Here is a 23,196-nt window from a genome sequence, read left to right on the forward strand (position 1 = left end):
GGTCAAGTAACCATGAAGAGTCTCATTGTATGTGTGTGTAGGGGTGGTTGTATATGTATGTAAATATATATTTATCATGATATTTGAAAACATGAAATTATTTCTTAAATTTCCCAGGTTCTGGTTGGGCTGCCTAATGTGTCTGAAGAAGTTAAAACTCTGGCATAGTCTGATCACAATTATGGTAGCTCTTGGTGATCTCTCTCTCTTTGATGCTGATAATACATATGGTAAGTGACTTCTGAATTCCTCCTCAGTTCATTTTATTGCTGTTAAATAGTTAAATACAGCATTTAGGACCAAATAGAATTTGAAAAAATAAACAAAACAAAAATGGAAACATAATGAGAAAATGAAATTAGATAAAAAGGAAATTATTTAGATGAAATAAATATCATCTTTTACTGTCCATTTTCCATGCTGGTATGGATTGGACAGTTTGACAGGAGCTGGCAAACCAGAAGACTGCACCAAGTTCCATTGTCTATTTTTGCATGGTTTTTAACAATAACCACATAATAACCATGTTACACATTACAGTGGACAGGGTACATTTTACGTGGCACCAGCACCAATGAGGTCTGGATGTCCTTCCTTACATCAACCACTTTACAGAGTTGGCTAGGTACTTTTTATCTACATCCCAACCGAGCTGCAGCAATTTTTGTCTGGTTCCCAAAGAAACGTGCGGTCTTGCATTATCATGTTGGAAAACAACAACCTTCCTGTTGGCCAATTCTGGATGTTTCTCTTGAATTGCTGCTTTTAACTCGTCCAGTTGTGTGCAGTATTTCTCAGAATTAATTGTCTGGTTACTTGGGAGAAGCTCATAGTACAGAATTCCTTTCCAATCCCACCAGACACAAAGCAAGACTTTTTTAGGGTGAAGACCCACTTTTGGAGTAGCTAAGGGTGGCTCATGTCACTTACTCCAGGATCACTTTCTCTGAACACTTCAGTAGATAATCCATTTCTCATCACCTGTCACAATTTGCTTGAAAAAAGGCGCGTTTTCATTCCGTTTATAAAGCGAATCACAGATGGAAATGCAATCCAAAAGGTTCTTCTCACTCAACTCATGTGGTACCCAAACATCATAGCGATTTGTGTACCCAAGCTTTACCAGGTGTTCATGAACGACGGATTTTGATAGGTTGAGGCTTTCTGCCAATTCTCGGGTTGTGCAATGTGGGTATTCTCAATTAATGACTTGATATGGTCATCATCTGTAGTGGATGGTCTGCCTGATCGCTCTTTATCAATAAGGCTATAATCTCCAGCTTGGACCCTTATGAACCACTTCCGTACAGTTCTTTTGGATAAAGAAACATCACCGTAAACTGCGCATATTTCTTTGGTTGCTTGTGAGGTATTTTTCCCTTTATGGAAAAAGAAAAGCATCAAGTGCCGAAAACGAACTTTCTTATCTTCTATTTTAGAGGGTTACAGAATTAACACAGGTTATAGGAACATAAACCTTCTTCCACGAAAAGATAGCTTAAACTGTGCTCTAAATAGAGGTGTAGTCAAATCCTATTTTATGGACTCAACCATGTTCTAAAATAAGTCGAAAGGTAAGCTACTATAAATCGGCACGAACTTTCTGGACGACCCAATACTAAACAAAAGACAGTTTCTGTTATATATGAAATTTCATGGTTTATAATTTACTGGTGCATATTAAACATGAGTATATATTATATGCAAATAAATACAAAAAATTAAGAATGTTTACAAATTTGAAAATTTGAAATATCTTTAATTTTACTTAACTTTAGGTTATGTTCCTGAGAGTGAAGAGGAATGGCTCTATCTGCTTGATCAAAAAAAAATGCAGTCAGCAGAGGATGATACAAATGCCTTCCAATCTTCTCTAATTGGTGCAGTAATGAAATGTTACAAAGACTGTGGTGTTTTTTCATTAGAAGAGTACAAGTCTCTTGAAGAAAGCCTTCATAGTACTGAACAAGACTCTGAGAACTTGAGTGAAACACACAAAGAACTAACATCACAGATATTTGTTCCTTCTCCTTTGACTTTGGATTCTGTGTATCGGTTATTTATCCAACGTATGGGACCACAAAGAGGGATACATCTCCTGTTGGAGCACAATTGTCTTAAGCCAAGTGATTATCCATTGTCCTTTTACCAAAGCTGTCTCTTTGGCTCATTGATACAGCGACAACAGAGGTAACATTAATATTTTTTTAAATATTTTCAGCATCAAATTTTTTTTTTACTTCATAATATTTTTGTCCCCTCTCTTTCCCTCACTCATTGTTTTAATGCTCCTTAAACCTAAAATACCTGCTGTTAATAATTCTTATGAAGTAAATGAAATTAAAATTAAAATTTCTAAGCATTCTCTACATGTTATCATCATCATCAATTAATGTTCATTATCCATGCTGGCATGGTTCAGACCGTTTGACAGGATCCAGCAAACCACAAGGTTGCATTATGCTCTAACATAAGCTTTAGTATGATTTTTACAGCTGGATGCCCTTCCTATTACTAACCCTCATCTGTTTTTCTAAGACAGGATCTTATATTCCCCATGTGTTTGAAGGCCAACAATATTTTTGACAGAAGAAATGACAACTACATGTAGCTAGAGATTTTCAGAGAAATGCAAATGTAAATGTGCACATGTCTACACACACACACACACAGCATCACCATCATCATCATTATTTAATGTCCACTTTCCATGTGGGCATGGGTTAGATGGTTTTACAGGAGTTTGTCAGCTGGAGAGTTGTCCAGGCTCCAGCTGTCTGTTTTGGCATAGTTTCTTACAGTTAGATGCCCTTCCTAACACCAACCACTTTACAGTGTGCTTTTCACCTGCATGGGTAAAATTCTGGAATCCATTTATTGGACTAAATTGTTTCAAGGCAGTGCTGGGCACTGCCTTGAAGAAATGACTGAAATGAGTAAAAGATAAAAAATGTGTGTTTGTGTGTGTGTATAAATATACGTGTGTGTATAAATAATGTGTGGCACACACACACACATTATTTATAGAGTCTACCAGCACAGTTAGGGGTACCCCAGGTTTCAAAATCCATTTCTGCAGACCTTTTGTAATGCCTATGTTTCTTATAGATCTGCCATCAATCACAAATAAGACTACCTTCTTATTTGGGATTGAAATGTAGGTATTAAATAATTGTCTACAAATATGGAATTTGAGACTTAAGACACCCCTAACTGTGCCAGTAGATCCTATTAATAACAGCACTCAGCTCTATTTGACTATACAGAGCACTCTTCTTTCATTTCTAGCTCTCTACAGAAACTTTTAGTCAGGCCGACTGAAGCCTTGTGAGTGGATTTGGTAGACAGAAACTGAAAGAGCTGGCAGAGTCGTTAGAATGCCGGGCAAAATGCTTAGTGGTATTTCATCTGTCTTTACGTTCTGAGTTCAAATTCCGCCAAGGTCGACTTTACCTTTCATCCTTTCGGGGTCGATAAATTAAGTACCAGTTACGCACTGGGGTCGATGTAATCAACTTAATCCCTTTGTCTGTCCTTGTTTGTCTTCTCTGTGTTTAGCCCCTTGTAGGTAGTAAAGAAATAGGCATTTCGTCTGTCTTTACGTTCTGAGTTCAAATTCCGCTGAGGTCGACTTTACCTTTCATCCTTTCGGGGTCGATGAATTAAGTACCAGTTACGCACTGGGGTCGATGTAATCAACTTAATCCCTTTGTCTGTCCTTGTTTGTCCCCTCTATGTTTAGCTCCTTGTGGACAATAAAGAAATAAGAAACTGAAAGAAGCCCATCGTGTTTTTTTTGTGTGTATGTGTGCACATGAATGTATGTATGTCTTTATGCCTGTTTGTTCCCCACCACCACCACCACCACTTGAAAACTGTTGCTGGTGTGTTTATGTCCTTGTAACTTACTGGTTTGACAAAAGTGACCGATAAATACCACACTTAAAAAAATTAAAATTCTGGAATCCATTCATCAAAGCAGTACCCCAGTATGGCTGCAATCTAATGACTGAAACAAGTGTGTGTGTGTGGAAATATATATATGTATTATATGTATAATTTTACCCTTACGGGCTATCTTTTACTGGAAAGCAATACTTTCGTATTGCGTTACTATTTTCATTGAAACTTCTTCACTGTTCTCGTTCTGTTAACGTTTTGGCGTTCAGACAAGTGTACTGACATAGATGTGGCAACATTTGAAATTTTGTCTAGGTATATGCAGCTGATGAGGACAAATCAAATCTACGTTGTCAAACGTATTTGAAGAGTCTGAAACCGGTCCTGCATTATCTGTTTCTAGGTTTTTCATTTTTCAGATGTTCTTCCTAGAGGTAAGACAAATTTTTTTCATGTTTGTTGCACACACACGTCTTTGCTAGTATATACACAGTTAAGCTATACAATAGCGTCGTATTTATTACGATCGCTATTTTCCAGTAAATATCGGTACTTCGTTGTACCATTTATTTACTTTTATTATATATATATATATATTTAATTTTTGAATTCATTATATCTGTTCTTTGCCAGATTTATAATTCACAACATGTTGGAGAAAATTGATGAATATTTTTGGTCAAAGAAACCAGCTTCTATGGCTCCAGCAGTAAGTAGAGAATTTTCTTTCTCCCAAATCTACATTATTGGTTTTGTAACTCCACATCATTCCCTGATTCAGCAGGCCTATGATCATGACCAAGAGCCTTCCAACCTTGACGTCACCACTTTCTTTTACTTTTCAGATATATTGTATCCCAAAACTACGTACAATTTCCTAAGTGATCTCTTTTTGAAGGTAGTTGATCGTAATTTGAGGGACACTGGCTATTATTTCTAGCATTTCACAGCAACTTAATGAAACATATTCAAAGTTGAATAACCCTTCCCCCACCAATACACTCATATACGCACACACACACACACTCTTTCTCTTTCTCTCTCTCTCTCTCTCTACTCATTTGTATATACAGGTATACTGACTCATTTTTCTTATCTGCACGCATGCACTCCCACACAGACACACATACATATGTACATGTACACCTTATCTATTGTCAAGGTCTACACATATAAACACTATAATACTTATATGTATCACATTTTCAAATAAAAATTTTGCCAATATTCTTTCAGAAATCCTTGTGACATTATTTCTTTCTTCTGTAACATTTTTTTATCTCCCTCCTCCACAGATTTATTTTGCTGTAGAAGAAGAGAAGAACACAAACTACTTGGAACCATCTGTCTCTACGCAAGAACTGGTAAGTGCTGACTGAATAATCATTTTATTATTGGAGTTTGTACTTGTGCAAGCAATTGTCTTGGTCTTAGACTTTGGGTTGAAAATGAATCAATTACATCATAAAAAGTTAATTTTAAGTCATTTAAAAATGCACAGAAAATCTGTTAAATTATTTTTTGTTAACTGACTTCTTGTGATGTCAAAATATTTGTTACACATCTGCAGCTTGGTCACTGATGCAGTTTCACAGTGTCAGAGGAAAAATGGAAGTGTATCAGTCATCAGGTTACACAGTTTGTTCATTTAACAAATGAATGATGTAGAGACACAGGCATGGCTGTGTGGTGTTTAAGAAGTTCACTTTGCAACTATGTGGTTTTGGGTGCAGCACCTCCTAAAGCTTCAGGTTGACCAATGTCTTGTGAGTAGACTTGTTAGGTGGAAACTGTGAGAAAATCTGTTGTGTGTGTTTTGACAGAAGAAATGACAACTACATGTAGCTAGAGATTATCAGAGAAATGCAAATGTAAATGCGCGCACATCTACACACGCGCACACACACACACACACACTCTCTTTCTCTCTCTCTCTACTCACATGTGTAAATGCGTGCACATCTACACACACACACTCTCTTTCTCTCTCTCTCTACTCACATGTGTAAATGCGTGCACATCTACACACACACACTCTCTTTCTCTCTCTTTCATACATACACACAAATGTGTATATATATATATATATAAATATATATATATATGCTTCCTTGTTGGCTTGTCTAGCAAAATTGTATTCCAATTTGGTGTGTTTAATTCCATACTTTTTTACTTTTATTCTCTTTTAGCTAAAACAGTTGCAGCCATTGAATGGGCAAAGATTTGCTGAAGAAAAGGAGTACCACTGGGGTAGTTCTATAGATATCTTTACGTAAGTTTCAGTAAAGTATTTTCTGTTCCTTTTTTTTTTTTTTTTGGTAGAAATACAGTAACAACTGTGTTGCCCCTTTAGCATTTAAAATGGCCATATCCAGCCGGAATATTCTCCGTTTTATGTTCAAATTAAGCAGATTCAGCCTTTCCCACTACCCTACAGTATCATTCTAAGTATAAAACAATCAGGCGCAGGAGTGGCTGTGTGGTAAGTAGCTTGCTAACCAACCACATGGCTCCGGGTTCAGTCCCACTGCGTGGCACCTTGGGCAAGTGTCTTCTGCTATAGCCCCGGGCCGACTAATGCCTTGTGAGTGGATTTGGTAGACGGAAACTGAAAGAAGCCTGTCGTATATATGTATATATATATATATATATATATATATATGTATGTGTATGTGTGTTTGTGTGTCTGTGTTTGTCCCCCTAGCATTGCTTGACAACCGATGCTGGTGTGTTTACATCCCCGTCACCTAGCGGTTCGGCAAAAGAGACCGATAGAATAAGTACTGGGCTTACATAGAATAAGTCCCAGGGTCGATTTGCTCGACTAAAGGCAGTGCTCCAGCATGACCGCAGTCAAATGACTGAAACAAGTAAAAGAGTATACATGTCAGCCGTGTATGTTGATCTCTTGCTATCAATGAAAGGGTGCTGTGACCAGCGGTGTGAAATGGACGCCCAAAGGACTGGTCAGTCAAGGTGATCAAGGTGATATATAGATCATAATCTAATGTTCACTTTTCAAAGCTTACATGGGTCAGATGGAATTTGTTGAGGCAGATGTTCTTCAGCAAGGTGCCCTGATGCCCTTCTGTTGCTAATACTCCCAGCAAGATAATACTTCTTCATACTGAGACATGAGTTTTGCAAACGTCTGGAAGTAAAACACTTCGCTTGTATGACAATGATGTTCATTTACAACCATCATATGATGTTAAGACACACATACATGTTAGTTAGTTAGTTAGTTAGTTAATTTGGCTCAAAAGCAAATAGCAAGGCCATGTAGGGGGACATGGAGTTAAGTACAGGGTGGTGTTCATGTAAAGAATTCAGGCCACTTGAGGTCGTCGTCGGCATCTTCACCATCTCGTCTGGCAGCTTGTTCCACGGATCCGCAACCCGGACGGAGAAAGCTCCTCTCCTTCGATTGAGATGAAATCGTCGCAGGTAGATACACACAATGGGTTTTTGTTTTCAATTTCTGTCACCCAGATACATTCACAAGGCTTTGATCAACCTGGGGCTATGTAGTAGAAGGTGCCGCAAAACTATGTGGTTGGGAAACAAATTTCGTCAATCACACTTGCACCCATTGCTTTATTTTTTACACATTTTTCTGTATTTTGCCTTTCCCCATTTTTTTCTTGTGCATGTGTGTATATAGACGTGTATATGAACCTTTTTTGTGCTTGCATGTGTGCGAGTATGTATATATTTTTTGGCGAATGTGGGCACGCATGTGTGTGTTTCAAGTGAGTGTAGATGAGCATATGCATATAGGCACATGTACGTGGGTGTGCAGGCGCACATGTGTATGTATGGACATGTGCACTTACATGATTGCTATGAGCATTTTTATTCCTTTACCTTTTACTGCCTCCTTTTATTAAGCAGTCATTCTAATAACTCTTTTGTTCTAATACTAGTCAATCACATAGTAATTTCCCTTTAATGGTCATTTTTATAGCATTTTTTGATGGCCTGATAACTGAAGAGATGCCAGTGCGGGTTTCCACCTCGACATCCGAAACTCGGAGTTTTATCATGGCTACCGAATAATTGCCACATATTATATTTACAGATAAATTCCTCTATTTACATAATATCGAGGTCTCTTTCATTCTTTTGTTGTCTTATCATTACTATCAATATATATATATTGGCGCAGGAGTGGCTGTGTGGTAAGTAGCTTGCTAACCAACCACATGGTTCCGGGTTCAGTCCCATTGCGTGGCATCTTGGGCAGTGTCTTCTGCTATAGCCTCGGGCCGACCAAAGCCTTGTGAGTGGATTTGGTAGACGGAAACTGAAAGAAGCCAGTCGTATATATGTATATATATATGTATATATGTGTGAGTATATGTTTGTGTGTCTGTGTTTGTCCCTCTAGCATTGCTTGACAACCGATGCTGGTGTGTTTATGTCCCCGTCACTTAGCGGTTCGGCAAAAGTGACCTATAGAATAAGTACTGGGCTTACAAAGAATAAGTCCCGGGGTCGAGTTGCTCGACTAAAGGCGGTGCTCCAGCATGGCCGCAGTCACATGACTGAAACAAGTAAAAGAGTAAAAGAGTAAAGAGTATATATATATATCCAGTTTGGCCATACCCTTTAAGCTGAGAGATGTAAATGAGTATATGGGAATCAAAACTATAAAACTGAGAATTAATGTAATGCTGAATGAAAGAATGCTTTCATTTTAATGTGAGATTTTTTTCTGCTAAAGCTTGCAGAAGATTTGGCTACTGCTATTGTATGTAATTCGCGTGTGTGTATAGGCACAGGAGTGGCTGTGTGGTAAGTAGCTTGTTTACCAACCACATGATTCCGGGTTCAGTCCCACTGCGTGGCACCTTGGGCGAGTGTCTTCTACTATAGCCTCGGGCCGACCAAAGCCTTGTGAGTGGATTTGGCAGACGGAAACTGAAAGAAGCCTGTCGTATATATGTATATATATATATATGTATGTGCGTGTATGTTTGTGTGTCTGTGTTTGTCCCCCTAGCATTGCTTGACAACCGATGCTGGTGTGTTTATGTTCCCGTCACTTAGCGGTTCGGCAAAAGTGACCGATAGAATAAGTACTGGGCTTACAAAAGAATAAGTCCCGGGGTCGAGTTGCTCGATTAAAGTCGGTGCTCCAGCATGGCCGCAGTCAAATGACTGAAACAAGTAAAAGAGAAAAGAGATATATACATATATTTATATTGAGTATACAACAGATGAACCATTTCTCTTGGACGAAAATCTTTGGTGATAATTATTTCGTCCGTGGTGGATTGATAATTCATTGTAACTCACCATCGTAATTGCAGTGATTGGCTTTTTGGAAATAACTTTAAACATTATTCACCAAACAAAAAGCAATAACCCACATTCCCAATAAATAAATAAATATTCCAAGGGAAACAACTCTTAATAATTTTTCCCGAGTAATCCCCCTTTATAAATTCTATATTCGCAGATTTATCTTTATTTTCAAGACGGTGAGCATGCAGAATAGTTACTACGTCGGACAAAATGCTTTGTCGTACTTTTTCCACTTTTGCGTTCTGAATTCAAATTCCGCCGAGGTCCACTTTATCTTTCATTCTCTCGGGGTCAATAAATATCATTCGAGTATTAGGGTCAATGTCATCGGCTAGTCTCCTGTTCCCAGAATTTCAGGCATGTGTCTACAGTAGAAAAAATCAACTCCACTTTCAAGGGTTGCGACCTGACAAAACGCCATACAATATTTCTTCAGACTCCTTATATCATGAGTTCAAATCCCTTCAAGGCCAACTTTGCCTTTCATCTCTCCAGGATTGATCAGTCAAGTATTGGGCTCAATACGTAAGAATTGTTGGCCTTGTGCTTAAAACAGAAATTATTATGCCTACTTTTCAATTAATTAATAAAGATTTAGGACCTTTTCGGTTTGAACAGAAGTTTTTTCTAGCGGTGTCATATGAAATTGTCACCCATAATTACAACCCTAGTATCAATCTATTGCATTTCAATCTGTTTTAGGGTTAGGGGTGGGGGGAAGAGTATCTCTTTTTCTTCAGAAATGTAAATAAACCCAATCTGTTTCTTAAACAAGGGACATATTCATACGGCACAGAATGTTTTTAACCACAATACACGTCATTGATTGGTTGAAATTGCAGAAATTGAAGAAAAAAAACAACAAATATCTTACAAACTATAGAATTTTCTCAATAAAGTCAAGAGAAAAAGATGTTTTATAAACACATTCTACCAGTATACGAAGTTTAAAATTTTTTAGTTACCTAGAAATTATGTTAAAAACTTCCGTTCAAACCGAAAAGATCCAAGATTTATACCATCGGCACAAAGCCAGCAATTTTGAGATAAGAGCTTTATTCTATTACAACAACCCCATTACTTGACTGGGTACTTTATTTTAATGACTCCAAAAGCATGAAGGACTAAGTTGACTAAGTGGGATTTGAACACAGAACTTGAAAAGTAGGAAGAAATACCACAAAGCATTTTTTCCAACTCTATAACAATTCTGCTAACTCACTGCCCGTTTCAATTAATGATGGCTTAGAATAACCTACTCCAAACTTATTTTGCTTTGGGTACCTGGCGAGTTTCAGATGCCAAAAGCTTAATTTTGATCTGCACTTGACCCAGGGTAGCAACTCAGTCAAAGAGATGAGCTGTAGAAAGATATGTCACATGAGTAGCATTGTCATCCAGGAATCTCTGCAGGAGTATCAGCTGAAAGTGTTCTTGTGCATCAATAATCATGTTTTTGCAGCTGATTAATGTTCAGGCTTTTTGATTCTCTGTAAATGTTGAAATTAATTAAAAAAAAAAAAAAAAAAAGTAAACAAATAATGCATTTTAAATTGTTGTTTCTAAATTATATTCAACTAGCAGTATCGCCCGGCGTTGCTCGGGTTTGTGAGGGAAATAACTATATAAGCATTTTTAGAGAGTTATAGCCAAAAAATAGCAAAAACATGCATTAAAACTGGAAAAAAAATGATGGTAAATTTTTTTTTAAATCGTTGACTCATTGTAGACATTTTTAGAGAGTTACTTCCCTTATATAATAGCGAAAAAATGCATTAAAATGGAAAAAAATGATGGTAAATTTTTTTTTAAATCATAGACTCATCATAGACGCGCGCTAATACCCAGAAGGGCTGGATATGAATCACGACTATAAGATACCCGGTTTTGGTTAAACTGCACCGCAAAATGTGGGAGTAGTTAGGAATCTAAATCGTAGGAGACAGACACACAACTTGACTTTTATATATAAAGATTATGTTTATTTACTGCTTTTCACAAACATTTCGGTGTCAGAATATAGTTTTGAGCATGTATTGTAGCTTAACCATATTCTTGAATTTCATTGTGCTGTCTACTATACTTCATGGCTAAGTTATATTGCTGATCAAAGTGTCCAGCTTTCATTGTCTACTGAATATAGAATGACCAGTTTATAATTTTTACCTCTCGAGTTATCTGAATCAACTAGAGATTGAGCTTGGCACCACATTAACCAAATTCTATTGACTATTACTTTCATTGTCTCTCTCTCTATTTGTTGTTTCATTCCTGTTCATCTTCAAGTGTTATATTACCTGACCATCGCATGGCTCAGTGGTTAGAGCATTGAGCTTACGATCGTGAGGTTGTGAGCTCAAATCCCGGACCGGGCTGTGTGTTGTGTTCTTGAGCAAGGCACTTTATTTCACGTTGCTCCAGTTCACTCAACTGTAGAAATGAGTTGCGACATCACAGGTGCCAAGCTGTATCGGCCTTTGTCTTTCCCTTGGATAACACTGGTGGCGTGGAGAGGGGAGGCTGGTATGCATGGGCGACTGCTGGTCTTCCATAAACAACCTTGCCCGGACTTGTGTCTAGGAGGGTAACTTTCTAGGTGCAATCCCATGGTCATTCATGACCAAAGGGGGTCTTTTACAGATTCTATGTTAAACTTGTGTGAAATTGTAGCATGGTGTTCTATGTTAATTCCTTCTGTTGCACAGTTTTACTATTTTGTTGGATAGAATTATCATAGAAAAAGACCAAGGACAAAGGAAGCTATATTGCTATTTTCTCAGACAGAGCAGAGTTACTTTGCTCAAATTCCTTTTCCTATGAAACTCAGCACTACAAACCAACTGATCAGTCACCAGATTCAACAATCCTATCACCAATTATGCTCACAACAATGAAATACACCATCAATGGTACACATGTATGACTATGTGATCCTAGCCATTGACATTTAAGAAACAAGCAAAACATAATACAGTGACAGGATGCCTTGCTTTATGTTCCCAACCTGTGATGGAATTATAGGGGTGCTATTGTTACTTATGTGGAGGCACGTGGCTTAGTAGGTTAGGGTGTCAGCATCATGATTGTAAGATTGTGGTTTCGATTCCTGGACCGGGCGACGCGTTGTGTTCTTGAGCATGACACTTCATTTCACGTTGCTCCAGTCCACTCAGCTGGCAAAAATGAGTAATGCTGCAATGGACTGGCGTCCCGTCCAGCTGGGGAACACATATGCCATAGAAATCGGGAAACCGGGCCCATGAGCCTGGCTAGGCTTTAAAAGGGCGCATTTATTTTTACATTATTGTTACTTATACTATGTCACGAGTCCCAAACTTGATGGAGCCCAATAGCTCTCCAGGCTGCTTTCTTCCAAAGAGAGAGAGAGGAATTGATTTCATTACTGGACTAATATCTTATTTACTGATCTTGAAATGATGGAAGGTGAAGTAGCTTGGCAGGTTTTGAACTCAGAATGCAGAGAGCCAGAATAAATACTGCAAAACATTCTATCAAGGTGTATGAATTTACTGTAGATTGGTTTACAGTGGTATCAAGTTTCTGTGGCTTTCTTCTATTGTTGTTATTGGTTGTGTTGCTATTATTGTAACGGTTGCTAGGTTTTATTTTGTTTGAGCTTCAAACACAGACATTTGTCAGATTTCACATCAGATGTTGCACAAAGATTTCTCTTTCTCCTTTTATATATTTCTATCATTTCATCACTGCTGTTTTTTTTTTAAGGGCATTGTACCTATGCATGTGTTGTGTCATTGTGTCAAGTGTGTAACATGTATATAGAAAATCTGTAGAGATGACCTTATCACATAACTCTTACAGTAGAAAGAATCAATTCCACTTTCAAGGGTGGCGACCTGACAAAACGCCATACAATATTTCTTCAGACTCTTTATATCACTAGTTCAAATCCCTTCAAGGCCAACTTTGCCTTTCACCTCTCCAAGATTGACCAGTCAAGTATTGGGCTCAATATATATACATACATACATGGGGTTATATATATATATATATATATATATAGGTGTAGGAGTGGCTGTGTGGTAAGTAGCTTGCTTACCAACCACATGGTTCCAAGTTCGGTCCCACTGCGTGGCACCTTGGGCTAGTGTCTTCTACTATTGCCTCAGGCCGACCAAAGCCTTGTGAGTGGATTTGGTAGACGGAAACTGAAAGAAGCCCGTCGTATATATATGTGTGTGTGTGTGTCTGTGTTTATCCCCACAACATTGCTTGACAACTAATGCTGGTGTGTTTATGTCCCCGTAACTTAGCGGTTCGGCAAAACTGACTGATAGAATAAGTACTCGGCTTACAAAGAATAAGTCCTAGGGTCGATTTGCTCGACTAAAGGCTGTGCTCCAGCATGGCCACAGTCAAATGACTGAAGCAAGTAAAAGAGTAAAGAGTATATATGGATATATATGTAGGTGAACAAACAAAAGAAATTAGCACTCAGCATATTTGGTTGAAGGTACTTATATTCTTAATAAGTCTAACTCAGCTTCACATGACTTAAAGTTTCATGCGTATAGGATGAATCCATCTCATCAGATAATAGGAGTAGAATAGGAGTTTTAAGAGGAATTCAAGATGGTTTTTAGGTGTTTAGACCTCTATTGATCAGCTCAGATAATGTGGTATTAATGCTGTCAAAATTATACCAGTTATTTGCTTTATGTTTGTCCCATGTGTTTGGACAGAACATGGGCAGGACACTGCTACCACTTTTGCAGTAGGCTGTGGTGTAATGTTTCCAACAACCTTAAGTCCTTGTATTGAGAAATGCACATTGTTGGGTGGGATTTTGGCGCAAGTTAGTCGCTCAGCCATCATTCTGTTCATATGAACAATGGCAACAGCCTGTATGTGGGAGTAAGCAAAAGGTAAATTCATTGCCGGATCACAATCAACAATGTCCTTGATGTATACACACGAGGCAGGGTGGTCATGACTGGAATCCTTTACAACAACAGCAGTGTATGTTCTTTTATTCTTGTATTTGTTTCGGTAATGAGGCCACGATAATGCTGAGGCACTACTTTGAAGGTTTTACTCAAACAGCTCAGTCCCCAGTATCTATTTTCTTAAGGCTCTTACTTATTCTACCAGGCTCTATTTACCGAACCATGACCCATACAGGGACGTAAACCAACACTGATTGTCAAGCAATTTTGTGGGTGAACAAACACAAACACACACACGTTCCCAACATGTGATGGAATTATAGGGGTGCTATTGTTACTTATGTGGAGGCATGTGGCTTAGTAGGTTAGGGTGTCAGCATCATGATCGTAAGATTGTGGTTTTGATTCATGGATCAGGCGACGCATTGTGTTCTTGAGCAAGACACTTCATCTGAGCTTTTGTTGATGTTGCATGAAGGATTTCTTTCAGTTTCCACCTACCAAATCTACTCACAAAGCTTTGATTGGTCTGGGACTATGGTAAAAGGCACTTGCCCAAGGTGCTGCACAGTGGGTCTGAACTCGGAACCATGTGGTTGGGAAGCAAACTTCTTACCACACAGCCACAGCCGCATCTACAGTGTATACTTCAGCTTGAAATGATTTATTTCCAATCCACACTTCTTTGTGATGCATATGCATAGGAGTGACACTAAACTGGGGAAAAAAACCATAAGACATTAAGGCTATAAAACTGATTTAAAGTAGAGAGCTATGAAAGAAGTATGTATAACTGTAAGCAGAACATAAAAGAACACGGTTATATTAGAGGTGTATATTCTAAAAGAGAGTAGCATAAAACCAAATGTTAATAGGAAAGGTAATAACCATCAGAATGTGGCCGTTGCCAGCACCGCCCCGACTGGCGTCTGTGCTGGTGGCACGAAAAAAACACCATCCAATTGTGGCCGTTTGCCAACCTCGTCTAGCACCTGTGCAGGTGTCACGTAAAAAACACCCACTACACTCATGGAGTTGTTGGCGTTAGGAAGGGCATCCAGCTGTAGAAACACTGCCAGATCAGACTGGGCCTGGCGCAGCCTTCAGGCTTCCCAGACCCCAGTTGAACCATCCAACCCATGCTAGCATGGAAAACGGACGTAAGAAGAGTAGAAGTAAAAGATTATTAAAAATACAATAAATAGAAAGAGAAAGGTAGTGAGGAACAACACACACACAGGGAGATTTCTCTCAAGTTATCTGATTTGACAGGTGAGTGAGCTTGGCACAAAGTTAACCAGATTCTTTTGTCTATTACTTTCATTGTCTCTCTCTGTATTTGTTGTTTCACTCAAGTTGATTCAGATAACTTGAAAGGTAAAAGTTATAAACAGGCTACTCTGCACATATGTATGCATATGTATATGTATACATATCTTTTACTTTTTTTATCTTTTACTTGTTTGAGTCAGACTGCAGCCATGCTGGGGTACCACCTTGAAGAATTTTTAACCTGGTACTTATTCTACTAGTGTCTTCTTAACTGAACTGCTATGTCACAGGGACATAAATGTACCCACACTGGTTGTCAAGCAGTGGTGGAGACACACACGTACACACATACATACATATTTCTGTCTACCAAATCCACTCTCAAGGCTTTGGTCTACCCAAGGCTATAGTAGAAGACACTTGCCCAAGGTGTCATGCAGTGGGACTGAACCCGGAACAACGTGGTTGGGAAGTTCTTACCACACAGCCACACCTGCACCTCCACACAGCCTGTTTACCAATTAATCCTCATATACAAATCCCACTGTCAATGCCAGATATGCTATATTTATGCTAGCATGTTCACACTACTATATATAATGTGTATATGCATGTAAATATGCATTCTTATACACACACACACACACACACACACACACACACACACACACACATTTAACTACCTTTCTCTTTCTCTCCCTTTCACTCTCCCATCTTCTAACTCTTATATATAGATATCTTTCAGGTTGAACTGATAGTGTTTAGAGATTAAAAGTAAAAATAAATTAATATTTCAGATTTGGAAATATTTTCCCTTTAGGCAAATTAGTTTTAATGGAATAATTAACTTCAGAATAATAAAAATTCTTTTCTTTTTTTTTTTTTTTTTTGCCCAGATCTAATGAAGAGGTGATGGAGTGATTGTGGGGATAAATTATAATGAAGATACTTTCATTACACATTTCATAAATTTATGTGTGCGTGTAATTTTGTGTATTCATAACTATCACATAAGATATATATTTTCAGTATGCACTGAACCTGTGTGTGTGTGTGTAATACATTTGTATTAATAGTTTAACTTAGAATTCCATTACTATGAGTTTCACAAACGCCAAAAGCATTTCTGATTACGTGTATACAATTTCACTGAGTAAGGTAAATCTGAGTCAGTGTTAATCCAAATATTAACCTCCACAACATATGTTAGGTACTCTTTTCTTTTGTGTATACACTTATCTGTGTGTATATGCATGTGTGTGTGTGAATATATATATATTTCTTTACTACCCACAAGGGGCTAAACATAGAGGGGACAAACAAGGACAGACAAAGGGATTAAGTCGATTTCATTGACCCCAGTGCGAAATATATATATTATATATGTGAATATATATATATTTCCTAGGCTTGACGCTTTGCTGTGTTCAAGAAGACTCATACTCCACAGATGAAGTTTTAAGGCCACTTACCCTGGTGAAGAAGAGTTGCCTGCAATAGTCCTATACTGGTGCCATATAAAAAGTTCTTGTGCCAGTGCCATGTAAAAGCGCTCCTGTGGTTTCACATGAAAACACCTGGTGCACTCTGTAAAGTGATTGGCATTAGGAAGGGGATCCAGTTGTTGAAAACTAGCCAAATCAGACTTGGAGCTTGGTGCAGCTCCCTGGCTTGCCAGTTCTGATCAAACCATCCATGGACAACAGATATTAAAAGGTGATGATGATGAGATGACAATTCATCTTGTGATGCATGTGGACAGATCATCAGTGATGTTTCTTGGGGTAATTAGGTGTTTCAACGCCAGACGCCCTCACCCAAGTAACCTGGCCAGGCTTGATCAAATCATAACACTGCCCCTTCTAGGGCTTGCACCTCCTGATCAACTGCTGCCTTGAAGCAGCTTCTTGTGCCTCCACAGCCTACTTGATGGCCTTCATCCTATTGTCCCTTTTAATGCCAAGTATGCAATAAACACCTTAGCGGGACTGGCCTGCAAAACCTTCTACATCATACCTCGATGAGACCCCACCTTGCTTGCCAGCTATTGCACTGGCATAATTCCACTAGCTTAGTATATTTCCTCCTCTTGCTCTTGTGGTCTTCCCAGGGAATGGGGAATTCCAAGAGAACCACTTGTTTGGATGCTTCTGACATCAGCTCCATATCCAGCCTAAGTGATGTTTAGGTAACAGTTTCTGGAAACTTCAGCTGCTTCCCTGGCTTCATTACTTGCTCTGACTAATCCCATTTTGGACAGTGTCTGCTATGACCCTCAAAACCTGATCAAGAAGGCTGAGGGTGTCTTGGCATCACTTACCAAGTCCTTTGTGAGCCGTTCTCCGGCTATCTGTCTGAGGCTTTATATAGCTATGGTGCGGCCTCACCTAGAATTTGCATCACCAGTCTGGAACCCCTATCTTTCTCAGGATATTAATCATCTGGAAACCGTTCAGTGACGTTCAACCAAGAGAATACCTTCCATCAGGCATTTGCCATATTCTAAATGCCTTACTTCCCTGGGCATGGATACATTGAAACTCCAACGTCTGGCAGCTGACTTGGCAGACACCCATAAAATTATTAACCATCTTACTAACAATAACTCTGAGCACCTTTTCAAACTCCACCTGTCTAACACGCATGGACATATTTACAAAGTCAGAAAACAGCACAGCTCTCATGACTTTCGGAAACATTTTTTCATGCTGAGAGTTGCTGAAGCATGGAACAAACTGCCAGCATCAGCTGTTAGTTACCGGAGCACTGAATCCTTCAAAACTTCCATGCTTCCTGAGATTCACCAACACTACACCTGACTTTCTCCCCTCCATACACACACAAGCATGTATCTGACTCATACACTGTTCACTTCCCAGACATTTGTACATTACTGCATATGCTTTATACGCACTTTTGACAAGTTGTGGTGCACCTGAGCACTATATACAATAGTTTCATTATTATTATTATTATTATTATTATTATACTTCTAGTGGTAGCATCCCTCCCCCAGGACTGAGAATATGCTCTAGGGTTGCTCTCCTTGCACACAGGGGGGAATATGTCAACTCCAATTTTTCCCAGCCAAATAAGTTGAATGGGCTTCATAGAACATCATAAACAGAGAGAGAGAGAGAGAGTTTAAAAATTTAATAAATTTTGAGAAAGAATATGTGTGGCATTTTGTTTTAGAAAGAAACTTTATTGTGGTCACATGCAAGAGAAAGACATGGGGAAGAGAATGTCTTTTTACTACATTTGTTTTCACTTTTAATATGTTTTCCTTTCAATCAAACCTTAAAGATCCTGAATTTATTTTCATTCCACAGTGCTTGTCCCTGCTGTCATGTCACCCTCTCAGCTGTTATTTCACACATGGAATCTGGCATTGTGATATTTGAATGTGGTAAGTTAGTCTAAATTCTTTTTCTCTCTGCATTTATTAATTACAGGCAGTTATTATCTAGTTTGGAAAGGTCTACAAATTTACCTATTAGCACATGTATTGTTGGGGTAGCTTATTTGTTTGTTTACTTCTCAGCAGGATGCTATTAGTCACAACACATTTATGAGGCAACCTCTTTGTGGTTGCTTAGTGTGCATGGGTTTAACAAGTGCTTATTACCCTCAGATGCCTTCCTTGTTGCTCACCTGTACCTACCAATGGCTTATGTACATGCACTTAATTACATATGGTACATGCACTTAATTACTTAAAAAAAGGTACACGCCCTTAATTACATAAATAGTCTACATTAAAATACAAGTCCAAAACCGAAGAGAGCACAAACATGAGCATAGGCGCAGGCATTGATGTGTGGTAAGAAGCCTACTTCCCAAATGCATGATTCCGGGTACAGTCCCACTGCGTGGCACCTTGGGCACTATTGCCTCAGGTCGACCAAAGTCTCATGAGTGAATTTGGTAGAGAGAAACTGAAAGAAGCCTATCATATATATATATATACTAGCAGTATCGCCCGACGTTGCTCGGGTTTGTTTCGACCCGCTGGAATTGGAATTTTTGAAAAGTAAAAATTTTGCATTAAGTAGCTTGTTATTCTCTTCAAGTGAACATTTTTCTGGTTGAAATACACCGAAAAGTGGCGACACAGCAGTGAAAAAATCATAGGTAAATTCCAATTGAAGAAATTGTGTGAGGAGTAAATTATGTATTTATTTGTTTCTGTTTCCTGTGTATTTTTTTTTGAGTAGTGGTTGAAGGTACACTTGCAAAGAGAAAGTAGGAGAAAGTGTGGTAATAGCATGAGTGAAGCAGTTGAAATTAGAGAGGCAAATCATAAAATATTTAGTTTTCTCGAATTTTTGCTTAATTGGGGGTCAAATTGAAAAAAATTTATATGCCATGACCCAATCGAATCTACTTGGAAAAATCATAGGTAAATTCCAATTGAAGAAATTCTATATTGTACAATTGTATTAAAAAGAAACATAGTCACAGGCAGAGAAAATCTGCCTTTTATCATAAGAGATATGTATATATATATATATATATATATATATATGTATGTGTGTGTGTGTGTGTGTATCTTTGTGTCTAATTTTACCGACCACCACCACTTGACAACTGATGTTAGTGTGTTTACATCCGCATAACTTAGCCGTTTGGCAAAAGAGACCGATAAAATAAGTACTAGGCTTTAAAAAAAGGTAAGTCCTGAGGTCAATTTGTTTGACTAAAACACTTCAAGGTGGTATTCCAGCATGGCTGCAGTCAAATGACTGAAACAAGTAAAAGAAAAGACGAGAAAAAAGAGAAAAACCACATCAATTCAACACAAAGAGCATTAATCGGTTGCACACCACGAGGTTTGCCTACCTGTTTTTCAAATAAAGGAGTTTTCTTTAGAAGTACAGAGATAGTGGATAACTTGTGGACAGGGAAATGCTTACAGACTTCGTCATCTGTAGCTCAACTTAGTTCAGAATTTAAGCATTTACACCACCAGCATACATACATACACCATACACACACCATCATCATTTAACATCCATTCTCCATGCTGGCATGGGTTGGATAGTTTGACCAGAGCTGGCAAGCTGAGGGGCTGCACCAGACTCCAGTCTGATTTTGCTTGGATTCTACAGTTGGATGCCCTTCTTAATGCCAACCACTTTACAGAGAGAGCTGGGTGCTTTTACATGGTATCACATGGGCACTTTTTATGTGGCACCACATGGGCGCTTTATGTGTCACTGCAGAGGCACTTTTATGTATATGTATATCTATATGTAGGACAGGCTTTGTAGAATTTCTGTTAACCAAATTCTCTCACATGGCATAATTTGTACTGAATAAGCTGTTTTAATAGAATAAATGTATTATCATTTACATAATTACATAACATACACAATAAATTAATTAAAATATATTGCTAAGAGCACCATCCGAGCATGATCATTGCCAGAGCTGCTAACTGGCTTCTGTGCCGGTGTTATGTAAAAAGCACCATTCGAGCATGATCATAACCAGCGTTGCCTTACTGGCACTTGTGCCAGTGGCACATGAAAAAACATTCAAGCGAGGTCATTGCCAGTGCTGCTGGACTGGCTCCTGTGCAGGTGGCACGTAAAAAACACCATTTGAGTGTGGCCGTTGCCAATACCACCTGACTGGCCCTTGTGCCGGTGGCATGTAAAAGCACCCACTATACTCTTGGAGTGGTTGGCGTTAGGAAGGGCATCCAGCTGTAGAAACTCTGCCAGATCAGATTGGAGCCTGGTGCAGCCATCTGGTTTGCCAGTCCTCTGTCAAATCGTCCAACCCATGCTAGCATGGAAAGCGGACATTAAACTATGATGATGGTGTTACCCATATCATCAAGATAAGAAATCATTTTTAGTCAATTCATATATGGAAGGGTCAAGGTTCTTATGCTAAGTCTTAGTCAGCAAGCTCACTTCATGGAAAAAAAACCCCAAAAAACTATAGGGTTGCCCTCTTCGAAAATACAAGGACCAACTCAAAACAACACTGAAAGCCACTGGACTTGAGCTTAAATTGCTTGAAACACATGCTTCAGACCATACCAAGTAGTGGTGTACCATAAAAACCAAAAACTTTGAAACCACCAGAAAAGTAAGAAATCAAATGACAGGAGAAAAAGAGAGGCTCAACAAAATCCACCTCATCCTCTATGATTACTATGCAGTCAATGCCATCAAGTTTTCTATGCAAGAATCATCAAATGCTGTCACCATAAAAGAAGCATTCAGCAAAGAAGAAACTAAACTCTCAGTTATGAGATTTTAAAGCCTCCACCACCAATATACATGCAAGTTTATTCATCTAGGATTCAGTGCATTGTAATAACATATTGGAGTTTAACCATGTGTTATCAATTGATCTCTGAAATACTGTGGATATATTTTATGATGTTGTGGCTTTGTGGTAAGTAGCTTGCTAACCAACCACATGGTTCCGGGTTCAGTCCCACTGCGTGGCATCTTGGGCAAGTGTCTTCTGCTATAGCCCCGGGCCGACCAATGCCTTGTGAGTGGATTTGGTAGACAGAAACTGAAAGAAGCCTGTCGTATATATGTATATATATATATATGTATATATATATATATATATGTGTGTTTCTTTGTGTGTCTGTGTTTGTCCCCCTAGCATTGCTTGACAACCGATGTCCCCGTTACTTAGTGGTTCGGCAAAAGAGACCGATAGAATAAGTACTGGGCTTACAAAAAGAATAAGTCCCGGGGTCGAGTTGCTCGATTAAAGGTGGTGCTCCAGCATGGCCGCAGTCAAATGACTGTAAAAACAAGTAAAAGAGTAAAGAGAGAGAGAGTTCATGAAAATATTACTAATGACTTACCAAATGTTCTTTTTTTTTTTTATTATTTGAATTTGTTTTTATTTCTAGGTCATGCCTACCACCGTTTCTGTGTAGGACCAAAGAAGATGTGTGTACTTTGTCCATCTATCATGTGAATACCAATGAATACAGTTCAAAGAAGTAGAGATGAAAGCGACACTTGCAAAGAACAAAAAAAAAGCACCAAAAAAAACCCTCCTTCCAAATGGAATTGTTTAAGCATGACTAATTTGGAGGAAATATGAAGGGTGATAACTAAGGGAAGGGGTGGAGTAACAAAGAAGCAAAAATACCATTGCTGAGAATTATAATCATTGAAATTAAAAAAATTAAATTCTCATTCCATAAGAACTATGGTTTTTAACCAGCAGTTGAATTTATGAAGGAAATAAGACTAAATAATAATAATAATAATAATAATAATAATAATAATAATAATGGTAGGATAGAAAAGAACAGAAGAGAGGAAAAGCATGAAAAATAACCAAATGTTTGTGTGTAGATTTGGGTGTGAATTCCATGTCAATGGTTTTCAATGGTTTCATACTGACTGCCCTTCACTGAACACTGAAGTTTTTCACATGAATGAGGTTTGTATGAAACCAATGTTGTTTTAGTACCCTACACGCACACAGTTACATATTATTATTATTATTATTATTATTATTATTATTATTATTATTATTATTGAAGTAATAATGAAATGAAATTAAATAGTATGAAAATAAAAAAACAATATCACTTCAAAGGACGAAATTAAAAAAGGTAAAAAAAAGTGGAAAAAAGAAAACGGAAAATGAAAAGTAAAGCAGGTGATAACTTTAACATTTGTGATCAAATACCATCCGCTTTTCATAACAATCTACATTTTTTTTGTATATAAGAGAAATTGCCATCATCATCATGATCATCATCATCTTCATCCTTCCCAATTTGTGTCCACTT

At 38.2% G+C, this 23,196-nt stretch overlaps 1 protein-coding gene across 2 annotated transcripts in view; it reads left to right on the plus strand.

The window, feature by feature from the left end:
* Window positions 1-22,512, plus strand: part of LOC115211873 — a 101,365-nt gene extending 78,853 nt beyond the window's left edge. For both annotated transcript variants that reach the window (XM_029780611.2, XM_036503078.1), the window contains 7 exons: window positions 118-230; window positions 1,779-2,190; window positions 4,534-4,609; window positions 5,196-5,264; window positions 6,090-6,172; window positions 18,740-18,816; window positions 22,300-22,512. In XM_029780611.2, the coding sequence (XP_029636471.1) occupies window positions 118-230; window positions 1,779-2,190; window positions 4,534-4,609; window positions 5,196-5,264; window positions 6,090-6,172; window positions 18,740-18,816; window positions 22,300-22,367 (898 nt within the window). In that variant the 3' untranslated portion in view covers window positions 22,368-22,512. The remainder of the gene's footprint in view (window positions 1-117; window positions 231-1,778; window positions 2,191-4,533; window positions 4,610-5,195; window positions 5,265-6,089; window positions 6,173-18,739; window positions 18,817-22,299) is intronic.
* The last annotated feature ends 684 nt before the right edge of the window (window positions 22,513-23,196 follow it).

This window comes from Octopus sinensis, linkage group LG5 (assembly GCF_006345805.1).
Source record: "Octopus sinensis linkage group LG5, ASM634580v1, whole genome shotgun sequence".
Classification (NCBI taxonomy): Eukaryota; Metazoa; Mollusca; class Cephalopoda; order Octopoda; family Octopodidae; genus Octopus; species Octopus sinensis.